At 72.4% G+C, this 12,475-nt stretch overlaps 2 protein-coding genes across 4 annotated transcripts; one reads left to right on the forward strand and one right to left on the reverse strand.

Moving 5' to 3' along the window:
• Positions 1–592: 592 nt before the first annotated feature.
• Positions 593–7,838, forward strand: APBB1 (amyloid beta precursor protein binding family B member 1). 3 transcript variants are annotated; one of them, XM_052812823.1, is made up of 14 exons: positions 593–637; positions 1,098–1,878; positions 3,883–4,073; positions 4,163–4,219; positions 4,300–4,385; positions 4,564–4,600; positions 4,918–5,055; positions 5,142–5,269; positions 5,975–6,089; positions 6,281–6,365; positions 6,564–6,647; positions 6,745–6,860; positions 6,939–7,115; positions 7,195–7,838. In XM_052812823.1, exons 2-14 carry the CDS (start codon positions 1,257–1,259, stop codon positions 7,360–7,362), a joined length of 2,004 nt encoding a protein of 667 aa, XP_052668783.1. In that variant the 5' UTR covers positions 593–637; positions 1,098–1,256; the 3' UTR covers positions 7,363–7,838. The 3 variants fall into 3 exon arrangements, with proteins under 3 accessions (XP_052668783.1, XP_052668784.1, XP_052668785.1); XM_052812824.1 differs by lacking the exon at positions 593–637 and adding an exon at positions 3,324–3,408 and having other exon boundaries at positions 1,749–1,878; XM_052812825.1 differs by lacking the exons at positions 593–637; positions 1,098–1,878; positions 3,883–4,073; ... (3 more) ...; positions 4,918–5,055; positions 5,142–5,269 and adding an exon at positions 5,714–5,830.
• A 104-nt stretch (positions 7,839–7,942) lies between these two features.
• On the reverse strand, positions 7,943–11,452 carry SMPD1 (sphingomyelin phosphodiesterase 1). Its single transcript, XM_052812827.1, has 6 exons — positions 11,189–11,452; positions 9,910–10,673; positions 9,308–9,479; positions 9,143–9,219; positions 8,557–8,702; positions 7,943–8,467 (listed from the first exon to the last, which is right to left on the reverse strand). Exons 1-6 carry the CDS (start codon positions 11,405–11,407, stop codon positions 8,058–8,060), a joined length of 1,788 nt encoding a protein of 595 aa, XP_052668787.1. The 5' UTR covers positions 11,408–11,452; the 3' UTR covers positions 7,943–8,057.
• Between the last annotated feature and the right edge of the window lie 1,023 nt (positions 11,453–12,475).

A 12,475-nucleotide genomic window follows, 5' to 3' on the forward strand; every position in this document is an offset into this window, starting at 1 on the left:
TTGGTGCTGTGCTGTGCCGTGCCATGCTGTGCCACGCTGTGCCGTGCCAGACGGGATGGTGCCATGCGGGTCTGTGCCATGCTGCTCCGCACTGTCAGGTGCTGATCCGGGCTGCTCCCCACTGTCTGTGCCATGCTGTGCCGTGCTGTGCCGTGACACACCGTGCCGTACTGTTACATACCGCGCCCTTCTGAGCCGTGCCGTGCTGTCCTGCTCCACCGTGCTCCCTGCTGTCCTGTACCGTGCCGTGCTGTGCCGTGCCATACAGTACCATGCTGTACCGAACTGTGCCGTACCATACCGTACCGTGCCGTACCATGCTGTGCTGTGCCGTACCGTGCCGTGCTGTGCCGTGCCGTGACACGCCGTGCCGTGCTGTCCGGGTCCTTCCCGGACCGCGTCCCGCTCCATCCCGTGCTGCGCCGTGTGGACCGATCCCTGACGGTGCCGGTGTCAGTGCCGTGCTGTACTGGTGCCGGTGCCGGTGCAGTGCCGTACCATAGCGTACCGTACTGTTCCGTTCCGTGCGGGTGCCGGTGCCCGTGCGGGTGGGGGTGGGGGTTCTGTCCCCGCCCCGCCCTCGGAAGCGGAAGCGGAAGCGGAGCCCCCCCGCCCCGGGCCCGCGGAGCCGCCGCAGGTACCGGCCGGGCCGCGATGGGGCCGGTGTCGCCTGGGCCGGGGGGGGGGGGAACCGGTGGGACCGGGACCGGGGCGGGGGGGGGGTGACGGAGCTGACCAGCCCCGGCCCCGCTCTCGCTCTGCGCTGCGAGGGGGGGGGCGGCCTGGCCGGGCTCGGCCGGGTTCGGCCGGGTTTGGGGGCAGCCGGGGGGCTGGGGGGGGGGGGGCCCGGGGGCGGGCTGGGGAGGGAGGGCTCGGCGGGGGGGGGGGCCGTGGAGACCGCCCCCCACCAGAGCCGGGGTGAGGGTCCTGGGGCCGGACGGTAGGAGCGGGGGGAGGTTCCCGTGGGTGCGGGGTCCGCCGTGGGGGTCTCCTCCCGGGGAGGCCGGGGCCTGGCTGCAGGGGGGGGGACGGACGGGACCCCGGGGCCGCGGGGGGGGCGCCGTGGCCGCGGCTGCCCTGCTGCCCCCTGCCCGCAGGCCCCATGGACGCGGAGGTGCCCCGGGGGCTGTAGGAGCCGCCCGCCAGGCGCAGGTGAGGGTCGGGCGGGGGCTCGACCGGGGGGGCACCCGCCGCCCCGCCTTGTGCCGCCCCGTGCCGCCTCACCCTCTGTGTGCCCCCCCGTCCCGGCCCCAGCCATGTCGGGGTCCCTGAGCAAGCGGAGCGACCTGGCCAACGACAATAGCCGCCTGGGGCTGAGCCTGGGGCTGCAGGGCCCCCCCGAGCCCGGGCAGCTGCTGCGCCCCAAGGGCCCCCCTGGCTCCCCCCAGGGCCCCCGCCTCTATGGCAGCACGGAGCTGCAGGGCGGGGGGGGGCCGCCTGCCCCGGCCGGCGAGGAGCCGGCCAATGCCAAGTGGGTGAAGGACGGGCAGAACCAGCTGCGCCGGGCGGCCGAGCGGGACCAGAACCGCAATGAGCTGGGGCCCCCCCCCGAGGAGCTGGAGGTCTCGGCCCGCAACGCCCGCAATGCTGGCGGGGGGGCCCTGCCCCTGCTCATCGACCTGCGGGGCACCGAGGAGGACGAGGAGGAGGAGGACGAGGAGGAGGAGGATGAGGAGGAAGGGGACGGGGACTCCACGCCGGTGCAGAGCGACCCCATGACGGCTGAGTCGGAGCAGAGTGGGGAGCGGGCGCCCCGCGAGCACGGCCGCAGTGCCAGCCTGCTCTTCGGGGTGCGCAGCGGCACCGCCAGCGACGAGGACTCCAGCTGGGCCACGCTCAGCCAGGGCAGCCCTGCCGGCAGCTCCCCCGACGACGCAGGTGGGCACCCGCGGGCACCGGCCCTACGGCGGCCCCATGGCTGCCCCACGGTGACCTCTGACTGCCCCCCGCGGTGGCCTGTGACTACCCCAGGGCAGCCCCTGCCTGCCGCACAGCGGCCCCTGCCTGACCCGTGACTGCCTCCGCCTGCCTGGTGGCTGTCTCTGCCTGTCCCACTGTGGCCCCCACCTGCCCCACAGCTGCGCCTGACTGTCCCGCGCCTGCCCCTGATTCTCCCACGGCTTCTGCTGACCACCCTGTGGTGTCCCCTGCCTGCCCCTGCCTGCTCTGCCTGTCCCACAGCGGTCCCTAGCTGACCCACAGCTGGTCCTGCCTGCCCCGTGGCTGCCCTGATTCCCCCATGGCTGCCCCATGACTTCCTCTGACGACCCTGTGGTGGCCCCTTGCCTGCCCCACGGCAGCCCCTGCCTGCCTGTCCCCTGCCTGTCCCCATCCCGCTGTGCCCAGCCAGGTCCAGTTGGCTCCACATCTTCCTCCCCCTGTCCTGGCTGTGTCCGCTGCTGCCCCCAGCCCTCCCCACCATCGCTGCCTGTGCTCCCCCCGTCCCTGCTGGGTGCTGGTCCTGGCCCCCCAGCCCCTCTTGGCTCCATGGCACCCCACTGTGTGCCCCCCTGCCCGTGTTGTACCCCCCAGCACCCTTCCCTGGCCGTGCCCCCCTGCGCCATTGCTGGCGGCATAGTCCCCACTGTGCCCCATGGCGCTGGCCCTGCTGCGCCATCACCCCCAGCCCCTCTCTGGGGGTGTGGCCTTGCCAGCCCCCCCCAGCCCCTCTGTGCCCCCCAGCACCTCCATGCGCCCTCCCCAGGCTGTAGATCCCCCCATGTCCCCAGCTCCCTGTCCCCACGCCTGGCAGTGTCACCTCCCTGTCCTGTGTGCCCCCACACCCCGGCTGCCCCCCGCGGCCTGTGCTGTGCTGTCCCCTGCACTCTCTGTGTCCCCATCCCTCTGCTCCCGCTGTCCCTGCGTCCCCCCCCATCCCTGTGTCTGTCCCTCCATCCCTGTGTCCCTCCATCCCTGCGTCCCCGTCCCCGCCCCGTGCCCGTCCCCGCCCCCCCCCCCCCCCCCCCGCGCATCCCGGTCCCGCTGGCGCATCCCGGTGCTGCCGTCAGCGGTTGCCGGGGAAACGCCTGGTCCAGCCCGGCCGCAGGTGAGCGCTGCCGCGGGGACCGGGATGGGGACCGGGACGGGGACACGGACCGGGAGCGGGCTGCCCCACAGCCTGCCGTGGGGCCAAGGCTGCCGCGGGGCCCGCCGTGGGGAGGGGGCTGCGGGTGGGGCGGTGCCGGGCCGGGCCGGGGGCGGGGGGGTTCCGGGCCCCACGGCGGGTGGTGGGGCCGCGGGTGCGGGGAGGCTGCGGCGGGACAGGCCCCACGGCGCCCCACGGCCGGGGCCGCGGGGGCTCCAGGCTGCGCTCTGGCCGGCAGCCGGCACGACCCCCGGCATGGGGCGGTGGCACCATGTGCAGCACGGACTACTTCGTGGCCATCGTCCTGCTGGACACGCGCCCAGGTAGGGCCGCGGCGGGGGCCGGGTGGGGGCGCGGGGGGCTGCGGCACCACCCGGCCGTGGGGTCTGGCCTGGGGGCTCTGCGGGGCCACGAGCGACTGCGGGGTCCCTCGATGGGGGGGCGCGTCTGGCACCCTGACCGGCTGCAGGGCCGTGTCCTGCTGGGCCTGGGGGCCCCCCCGTCCCTGTGGGGCCTGGCTGGGGCCCCCCGTCCTCGTGGCGACGTGGGACCCCCCTTCTTACTGCAGTGGGGGGCCCTGGGCCCTGCCTGGGCACAGGCGCCCATCCTCACGGCAATGGGGGGCCCCGAGCCCTCCCTGGGGAGTGCCCACCTCACTGGGCACTGGGGCGGGTGCCTGGTCCAGGGGGCAGGGGGGCTCCGTGGGGCTGAGCGTGGGGGCCATGCCGTGCTGGGGCTGCCTGGAAGGGCCCGTCCCCGTGGCGCCCGGCTGTGACCGGCCCTTGCTTCTCCCCCAGACTCCTTCTGGACCCGCAACTCCTTCGAGACGGACTCAGACCTGCCTGCGGGATGGATGCGGGTGCAGGACACCTCGGGCACCTACTACTGGCACATCCCCACCGGCACCACGCAGTGGGAGCCCCCCTCGGGGCTGGCCCGTGGCTTGGCCCCCGGCTCCCCCGGCAACACCCCCTCCGAGGAACCACCGGTGAGTTGCGACTGTGGGGACCCCCGGGGCTTGGGGCCGTGGGGCTGCCCCATGGTGCGTGCCCTGAGCCGGACCCGCTCTCCCCACAGCTCGCCTGGACGGGCTTCGCCCCGGCTGAGCGCTTTGGCGAGGGAGATTTCTGGAAGGTGAGAGGGGGCGGTGGGCAGCTGGGGGGTGCAGCAGCCCACGGTGCCTGGCCCCTGCCAGCCCCCCTCTCCCTCCCCAGGACCCCGCGGCGGAGGAGGCGGATGATGAGCCGGGAGCGCAGGATGAGGAGCTGCCATCACCGGGCCTGGCCTCGCCGAGCATGGGGTGTGTGTGGGGGGCATGGAGGGTGTGGGGCCTGCAGGGAGGTGGGACCCCGAGGGATGGGCAGCGGGAGGGGGTGGCATGGGGCAGGAGCTGGGCCCTGTGCATGGGGTGGGGGGCTGGGGTCTCCCCACCGGTGCCCAGGGGGCAGCAGCCGGTGACGGCCCCTTTGCTCTTGCAGCGCGGCCCTGGCCGAGGAGGACAAGCCAGGCTCTAAGGTAGGCCTGGTGCCCAGCCCGGACCCCCCCAGGCCGCGGGGCTCCCACTGGCTTGGCTGGCCCCTTCCTCACCATCGCTGCCCCCACGGGGGTCTGGGGTCTGCCCCGCTGCCAGGGGGCGGCTGGGACCCCCACCCCAGGGTTGCAGCTCGGTGCTGCCACGGTGCCATCACTGCCACGGGAGGGGGCTCAGCCGGGTCCGGGGTGTGCGGTGCCCCTGCTGCGGGGTCTGCCCTGCCCTGAGGATTGGGGGGCGCGTGGGTGCAGGCGGGCGGCTGGGGTCCCCATGCCGTGCCTGCCCCACGCTGTCCCCGCAGCGCTTCGCCGTGCGCTCGCTGGGCTGGGTGGAGATGAGCGAGGATGAGCTGGCTCCAGGCCGGAGCAGCATCGCCGTCAACAACTGCATCCGCCAGCTCTCCCTGCACCAGCGCGGCCCTCCCGGCGCTTGGGGGGAGGTGAGTGCCCCCCTGCCCTGCACACTGCCCTGGCCAGCAGCCACCAGCGTGGCTCCCGGGACCCCCCCTGACGCTGCTCCCCCCAGGGCCGGGCGATGCTGCTGCTGCTGGAGAATCAGACGCTGAAGCTGGTGGACCCGCAGGATCAGGCCCTGCTGCATGCGCAGCCCGTGGCCAGCATCCGCGTCTGGGGTGTGGGGCGCGACAGCGGCAGGTGGGGGCGTGGGGGGTCCCCCCAGGGATGTGCTGGGCACGCAGGTTGGGAGTGAGGGGGGATCCGTGCCCGCAGGGTGGGGGGGCTGCATGGGACCCTGCAGGGGCTGCGCAGGATAGGGCCACGTGGGGAGCGCGGTGCAGGCGGGCGCGGGTGCAATGTGGGGTCTGTGCACACGGGGGGTGGGTGTGGGGCGCGTCCCCTCCCACAGGTCCTGGGGACGGGGTGGGGGGTGTCCAGTGCCTGCAGGGTGCGCGGATCCGGGGCATGGGGCTGTGGGGGTCCCGTGCTGGGGGGGGTGTGGGGCTGTGCAGGATCCGGGTGCATGTGGGGTATGGGGCTGTGGGGTCCCGTGCACCCACGGTGCAGGGGTGTTGCAGGGTCCCAAAGCTGAGCCCCCAGGGGTGCTGAGGTGGGGAGGGGTCTTGCAGGTGAGGCATGGCCCCGTGCGGGTGCGGGGGGACTCATGTGGCGGGGGCCAGCGGGGACATGTGTGTCCTGGCCCCCCTAACTCTGCTCTCTGGCTCTCTCCTGCTGCGCTGGCCGGGGACGCAGGGAGAGGTACGGCAGCCCAGCCCTGCACCAGTCCTCCCAGTCCCATCCCTCGCTGGGCTGGTGGTGGAGGCACCCAGGGTGGCACGGTGGGGAGCTCAGGGCGGCTGGTGTGGCTGCGGGGGTGGTCCTGAGTGCAGCCCCTCCGTGCAGGGACTTCGCCTACGTGGCCCGGGACCAGCTGACGCAGATGCTCAAGTGCCATGTCTTCCGCTGCGAGAGCCCCGCCAAGAACATCGCCACCAGCCTGCACGAGGTCTGCTCCCAGGTGAGCCCCCCCGAGTCCTCCCCAGCCAGCTCTGAGGTCTGTTCCTGGGTGAGACCCTCCCCACCCCAGTGTCCCCAGGGAGCAGCCGGCTGGTGGGTCGCTGTGGGGTGCAGTGGCCCCGTGTGGGGAACAAGGGCCGGGGGCTGTGGTGTGACGGCTGGTGGGGGCCGGTGCCCCTGTGCTCTCCCCAGATCATGGTGGAGCGGCGAAGCGCCCGGGCGCTGGCTAATGGCCTCTCCATGGACCCCTCCAGGCTGGTGGAGATCCCCTTCCAGGGTATGGCGGGGGGGGCTGGTGTGTGCTGGGGGCTGCATAGCTGGGCGGGAGGGAGGGGTAGCTGTGGGACGGGGACGGCTGTTGGGGAATGGCTGGGGTGGGGGCCGGGCATTGGGGTGCAGCGGCGGTGGGGGGCTGGGTGTTGGGTGACGCGGTGCAGCAGTGTTGGCGCGAGGCCGACCCTGCCCTGTGCTGCAGTGGAGTTCCCGGCGCCCAAGAGCGAGGTGGTGCAGAAGTTCCCGGTGTGCTACCTGGGCTGCGTGCCCGTCGCTAAGCCCGTGGGTGAGTGGGGGGGGCACTCACACCCCATGGAGCTGTTGTGGGGCGGGCGCCCTGGCCCCCCTCCTGCACGCCCCTGAGCCCCACCGCCCGTCCCCAGGCATGGATGTCATCAACGCGGCGCTGGAGGCAGCGCTGGCCACCGGCAGCAAGGAGCACTGGACCCCCATCGTGGTCAACGTGGCACCCGCCACCCTCACCATCACCCACGAGCAGGTGGGTCCGGCCCCGCGGTGCCCTGTTGCCGTCCCCACCCCAGCGGTGCGGCGGTGACCCCTGATCGCGTGCCCACAGACAGAGGCGGTGCTGTGCGAGTGCCGCGTGCGGTTCCTGTCCTTCATGGGGGTGGGCCGGGACGTGCGCTCCTTCGCCTTCATCATGGCCAGCGCCCCGGGCGCCTTCCGCTGCCACATGGTCTGGTGCGAGCCCAACGCCGCGGGGCTGAGCGAGGCGCTGCAGGCCGCCTGCATGGTGAGTGTCCTTCGCCCCGGCCCCCTCCCCATCCCTGCAGCCCAATCCCCGGCCCTGCCGCTGACCCCACTCTCCCCAGCTGCGCTACCAGAAGTGCCTGGACGCCCGGCCCCAGGCCTCCAGCTCCTGCCTGCCCGCGCCGCCCGCCGACTCAGTGGCCCGCCGGGTGGGCTCCTCCGTCCGCAGGGGCGTGCAGACCCTGCTGGGCAGCCTGAAGCCCAAGCGCCTGGGGGCCCAGACACCGTGAGCTGGGATGGGGGGGGAGCAACCAAGACCCCTTCCCTACCTGCCGCCCCCGGGGACAGGACGGGGGGGACAGGACGGATGGGGCGGCAGTGCCGGGGACACGCAGGGTGCCGGCGGGAGGGCGAGCCCGCGCCGGGGGGTCGGGCATGCGTGTGTGTGAGCGTCCCTGTGCGTGAGGGGCTGCAGGGCACGCGCCTGCACCGGGGGTGCATGCCGAGTGCCATGCCCTGCCGTGGCTCTGGCCCCTCCGGCCGTGCCTGTGGGTCGTGGGTCCTGCCCCACACGGCGGGGCGAGCCCCCCTCGGCCCCGCGGGGACGACGGCGCCGGCATGGCGGGGGTGCAGGGCCCGCCCTGCCCCGATGCATGTGGTCTAACCTGCGGCGTGGGGCTCCCCGGGGCCGCCGGCTCCGGAGCCACCACTCCTGCTGTAACGAAGATCTGTGTTGTACTAAATAATTAATAAACCCATTCCACCAGCCCGGCCTGGCCCCTTCCCTGCGGCACCCGCCCGGAGGAGGATGAGGAGCAGCAGTGGGGCCGCCTGCTCCCCAGCGCATCCCGCGGGGCCTTGGGCAGGAGCCACTGGGTCCATCACACCTTTATTGTGCCGCGGGTGGTGGCGGCGGCCGGCGGGAGCTCAGGGATGGGCAGGGACCTGCCTCAGCCCCCGCCTGTCCTGGCCGATCCCGCTGCCCTCAGCAGAGCCGCCGCTGCTGCCAGAGCGCCTGGATGCGCGGGAAGGGCAGCGCCGGGCGCAGGGGCTGGCAGAGGCTGGGGTCGGCGGAGCGGCCGGTGCGGAGGGCGCAGAGCAGTGCTGCCTTGCAGGCAGCCAGGCAGGGCTCGCGGGGCGGGTGGCCCTTGTGGAAGAGGAACCAGAAGCGCTGGAAGAGGCGCTCGTCGTCCTGGAAGCGGCGGATGAGCTGGTCCCAGTCAGCCGGGAAGGCGCTGGGCAGCCCGTAGGCCTCGCGGGCGCGGTAGAGGTGCTGCCAGTGCGGCTCTGCCCCCGGCGCATTGGCCTCAGTGAGGTTGAGGATGAAGGTCTCGTGGTCCAGCACGGCGTGGGAGCTGCCAGGGTAGGCGCCGTCCACCTCGTACACACGGTAGCCTGCGGTCAGGGTGGGCACCATCAGGGCCAGGCGGCGGCACTGTGGCCGGAGGGGTGGGCAGTGGTGGGGTGGGGGGGTCAGGGCGCACCGGGGTTGAGGTTGATGTAGGTGGTGACGCTGGGGGCCACAAAGGCGACGGAGACGGGGCGCGTCAGCGTCTCCTCATCGTAGAACATCTCGAACTCGTCCACATGCGTGTGCCCAAAGAACTGAGCCGCGATTGTGCCCTCAAACCTGCACCAGGCCGGGGCGTGAGGGCTGCCGGTGCCCAGACCTCTGCCCTGGCCCCGCTGTGCTGCCCGGCAGCAGGCATGGTGCAGCCAGTCCCGTCCCTGCCCTGCTGCCTTGCACCTGGCATAGTGCAGCCAGTCCTGCCCCTGCCGTGCTGCCCAGCAGCTGGTGCGGTGCAGCCTGTCCCATGAGCTGCAGCCCCCCCGCCACCCCATCACGCGGGGCTCAGCTGACACTGCTTGTCCAGGCTGTGCCCATCGGCGCCGGCTCCTGCCTGGCCCTTGCCCTGGCTCTGGTGCAGCCCTGCCTGGCACAGGCAGCTTTGGGCTCCCGACCCCAGACACTCCGGCACAACACCGTCCCGTGTCCCCCCCCCCCTCCCCCATGCCACCGCTGAATCCACCGTGGGCTGGGCAGCGCGGGGGGGGGCACACAGGGCTGACCTGCTGATGATGCGGTAGTAGTTCCAGCTCCAGCTGCGCAGGCAGTGGGCCGGGGGGATGTGCCCGATGATGTGCACCTAGGAGGGAGGGGAGGACGGGGGCAGGCTGGGGGGTGCCCGAGACCCCCTGTGTGCAGGGACAGCACCCCCCCTACCCTGCCCTCACCTTCTCCCCCGCCTGCTCGGCAGCTGCCAGGACCCCCACCAGCCACTGCAGCTGCCCCGCGGGGTCGGTGGAGTTGATGAGGAGCCAGAAGTTGGCCTGGGAGCAGAAGTTCATGTTGAGGGAGACGAGGCGCAGCCCAGGCCAGACCTGCACCGTGTAGAAACCAGCGGCCCTGCAGGCACGCGGGGGGTGGTGTGAGCGCTGCCTGCCCCCCCACTCTGCCACACCCCCTCCCACCATGGCCCCTGGGCCCCCCCAGCTCCCTGCCCACCCCGGCACCCCCCTCCCCTCTGCCTGCCTGACCAACGCCCCCCACACCCACCCTGTGCTGGAGCCCCCCTTGCCCCTGCCCACCCAAAGTGCCCTGCATCCCTACCAGCCACAAGCTCACCCTTGCACCTCCCAGTATAGAGACACCCCCCCCCCCGCTAACCCGAGACACCTGCACCCTCCCAGCCCCAAGTTCCCCCACCCCAATCCCTCCTAGCCCGGGGCTCCCCCTTGCCCCCCCAGTATGGAGACTGCTCTGTGCCCTCCCAGCTCTGAGCCCCTGCTAGCCCTGAGCACCCCCCCTTGCCCGCCCAGCCAGCAGCTGCCCCCACCGGAGGGTCTCCAGCGCCGAGGGGGGCAGCCAGTCCTGCCAGGCCTGGGCCATGGCGTCGTACAGCCAGGCGGAGGACTGGTTGCCCTGCACGTATGGTGGGGGGAAGGCGTTGACGGGGGTGGCCTCGTGGTTGCCCACGGCCGGGTAGACGGGCAGGGAGCCCAGGTGCCGGCGCAGCAGCCCGGTGACGGTGCGCAGGGCCAGCAGCTGGTCCTGTCGGCTCTGCTGCCAGACATCGTGCGCCGGGATGTCGCCCGTCCAGTATGCGGCGGCGAAGGGGGCAGCGCCGGGGAGCTGGGCCAGCAGCGCCTCGATGGTGTGCAGCGGCAAGTCACACTTGCCGTACTCGCCCCAGAAGCCGGCGCCGCCGGGACCGGGGCGGATGGCGCCCCGGCAGCAGAGCGGGTCGGGGCAGGCGGCCTCGCTGCCTGGCACGTAGTGGCGGTCCCAGTGCAGGTCGGTGAGGAAAAGGAGGCGGGCGGTGGGGGCGCCGGGTGGCGGGGGCACCGGGGGCTGCACCGGCGGCTTGGGGGTGGCAGGAAGGGAGACGTTCCAGGCGCCGAAGATGTCCCAGCGGCCGCAGCGCCGGCCCAGCAGCAGCCCGCAGGCCTCGCCGGGACGCAGCACCGAGCGGGCCCAGGCCGACACCACGTCCTGCTGGAAGAGCTGCACGGCCTGCCGGCAGATCTCGGGGCGCGCCAGCCGCAGGTCCTGGCACAGCCGGGCCGCCACACGCCCCACGCGCGCCACGTTGGGCTCCAGCTGCGGGACAGGGACCGGCTGGACTGTGGCCGGCTCCCCGGGACGGCCCTGCCGTTGTCGCTGCCCCTCGCCCACCGGCCGGGAGCCCTGAGGCCGGGATCACCCGCCGCCGCCCAGTTCCCCGCCATGCCCCAGCCCAGTTCCCCTTTTGGGGAAGGAAGTGGGAGCCCACAGGGGCCTGTCCCCAGACCGACCCCGTCCCTCAGAGCGGAGCCGCTGGCCCGTCCCGTCCCAGCCTGTCCCTGTCCCGGTCCCGTGCCTGTCACAAGTCACGACGTGCCCCAGCCTGTCCCGGCCCCGTCACGAGGTCCCGGCCCGACCCAGCTCCTGCCGCCAGCCCCGTCCTGTCCCCGGGCCCCGTCACCGCCCCGACCCGTCCTTGTCACCGCCCTGACCCGTCCCCGTCCCCCTCCTGTCCCCGTCCTCTCCTGACCCCGTTCCTCTCCCGGACGCCGCTGGGCCCGCTCCGCCCGTCCCTGTCCCGGTCCCTGTCCCGGTGCCGGTCCCGTCCCCACCTGCAGCGCCAGGTCCAGCGCCCCGAAGAGCAGGTGACAGACCGGGCACGACACGTTCCGCCAGCCCCAGCGCGGCGCCGCCTCCAGGAACGCCTCCGCCCCGGCAGGGGGCGACCCCAGCGACAGCGACAGCGACAGCGATAGCGATAGTGACAGCGCCAGGGCCAGCGGCAGCGAGAGCGGGGGGGCCGGGCCGCGGCCCCGAGCCCGCGCCGCCATGGCCGACAGACGCCTCCGCCGCCGGGGGCGGGGCCTGGACCGCGGGGCGGGGCCGAGGGCGGGGCCGGTGCGCGGGGCGGGGGGAAGAGAGCAGGACGAGGGCGGTGCCTTTAAATGGCGCCAAGAGCATGATGGGAGATGGAGTCCGCTGGGGAATTGTGGGGGATGGAGTTTCCTTGGGGCTCTGTGGGAGGTGGAGTCTCCTTGGGGCACTGTGGGAGATGGAGTTTCATTGGGACACTGTGGGAGGTGGAGTCTCTTGGGCATTGTGGGAGATGGAGCCTCCTTGGGCACTGTGGGAGATGGAGTTTTGTTGGGCATTGTGGGAGGTGGAGTCTCCTTGGGGCACTGTGGGAGGTGGAATCCCTCGGGGCACTGTGGGTGATGGAGTTTCCTTGGGGCACTGTGGGAGATGGAGTTTCATTGGGACACTGTGGGAGGTGGAGTCTCTTGGGCATTGTGGGAGATGGAGTCTCCTTGGGGCACTGTGGGAGATGGAGTCTCCTTGGGCACTGTGGGAGATGGAGTTTTGTTGGGCATTGTGGGAGATGGAGTCTCCTTGGGGCACTGTGGGAGATGGAGTCTCCTTGGGCACTGTGGGAGATGGAGTTTTGTTGGGCATTGTGGGAGATGGAGTCTCCTTGGGTACTGTGGGAGATGGAGTTTTGTTGGGCATTGTGGGAGATGGAGTCTCCTTGGGCACTGTGGGAGATGGAGTTTCCTGGGGGCACTGTGGGAGATTGAATCTCTTGGGGCACTGTGGGAGATGGAGTTTCCTCGGGGCACTGTGGGAGATGGAGTCTCCTTGGGCACTGTGGGAGATGGAGTTATGTTGGGCATTGTGGGAGATGGAGTCTCCTTGGGGCACTGTGGGAGATGGAGTCTCCTTGGGCACTGTGGGAGATGGAGTTTCCTCGGGGCATTGTGGGAGATGGAGTCTCCTTGGGTACTGTGGGAGATGGAGTTTTGTTGGGCATTGTGGGAGATGGAGTCTCCTTGGGCACTGTGGGAGATGGAGTTTCCTGGGGGCACTGTGGGAGATTGAATCTCTTGGGGCACTGTGGGAGA

This window comes from Harpia harpyja, chromosome 17, assembly GCF_026419915.1.
Source record: "Harpia harpyja isolate bHarHar1 chromosome 17, bHarHar1 primary haplotype, whole genome shotgun sequence".
In the NCBI taxonomy this organism is placed as follows: Eukaryota; Metazoa; Chordata; class Aves; order Accipitriformes; family Accipitridae; genus Harpia; species Harpia harpyja.

What these genes read in the sequence shown, in the direction of transcription:
- APBB1 (XM_052812823.1), top strand. Translation starts at nt 1,257, where the DNA reads ATGTCGGGGTCCCTGAGCAAGCGGAGCGACCTGGCCAACGACAATAGC. An exon ending in GCGAGGGAGATTTCTGGAAG is followed by an intron (nt 4,220 to 4,299) that starts GTGAGAGGGGGC and finishes CTCCCTCCCCAG; the next exon opens with GACCCCGCGGCGGAGGAGGC. An exon ending in CGCTGCAGGCCGCCTGCATG is followed by an intron (nt 7,116 to 7,194) that starts GTGAGTGTCCTT and finishes CACTCTCCCCAG; the next exon opens with CTGCGCTACCAGAAGTGCCT.
- SMPD1 (XM_052812827.1), bottom strand. Translation starts at nt 11,407, where the DNA reads ATGGCGGCGCGGGCTCGGGGCCGCGGCCCGGCCCCCCCGCTCTCGCTG. An exon ending in CCGAGCAGGCGGGGGAGAAG is followed by an intron (nt 9,220 to 9,307) that starts GTGAGGGCAGGG and finishes CCTCCCTCCTAG; the next exon opens with GTGCACATCATCGGGCACAT. An exon ending in TACTACCGCATCATCAGCAG is followed by an intron (nt 8,703 to 9,142) that starts GTCAGCCCTGTG and finishes GGCCTGGTGCAG; the next exon opens with GTTTGAGGGCACAATCGCGG.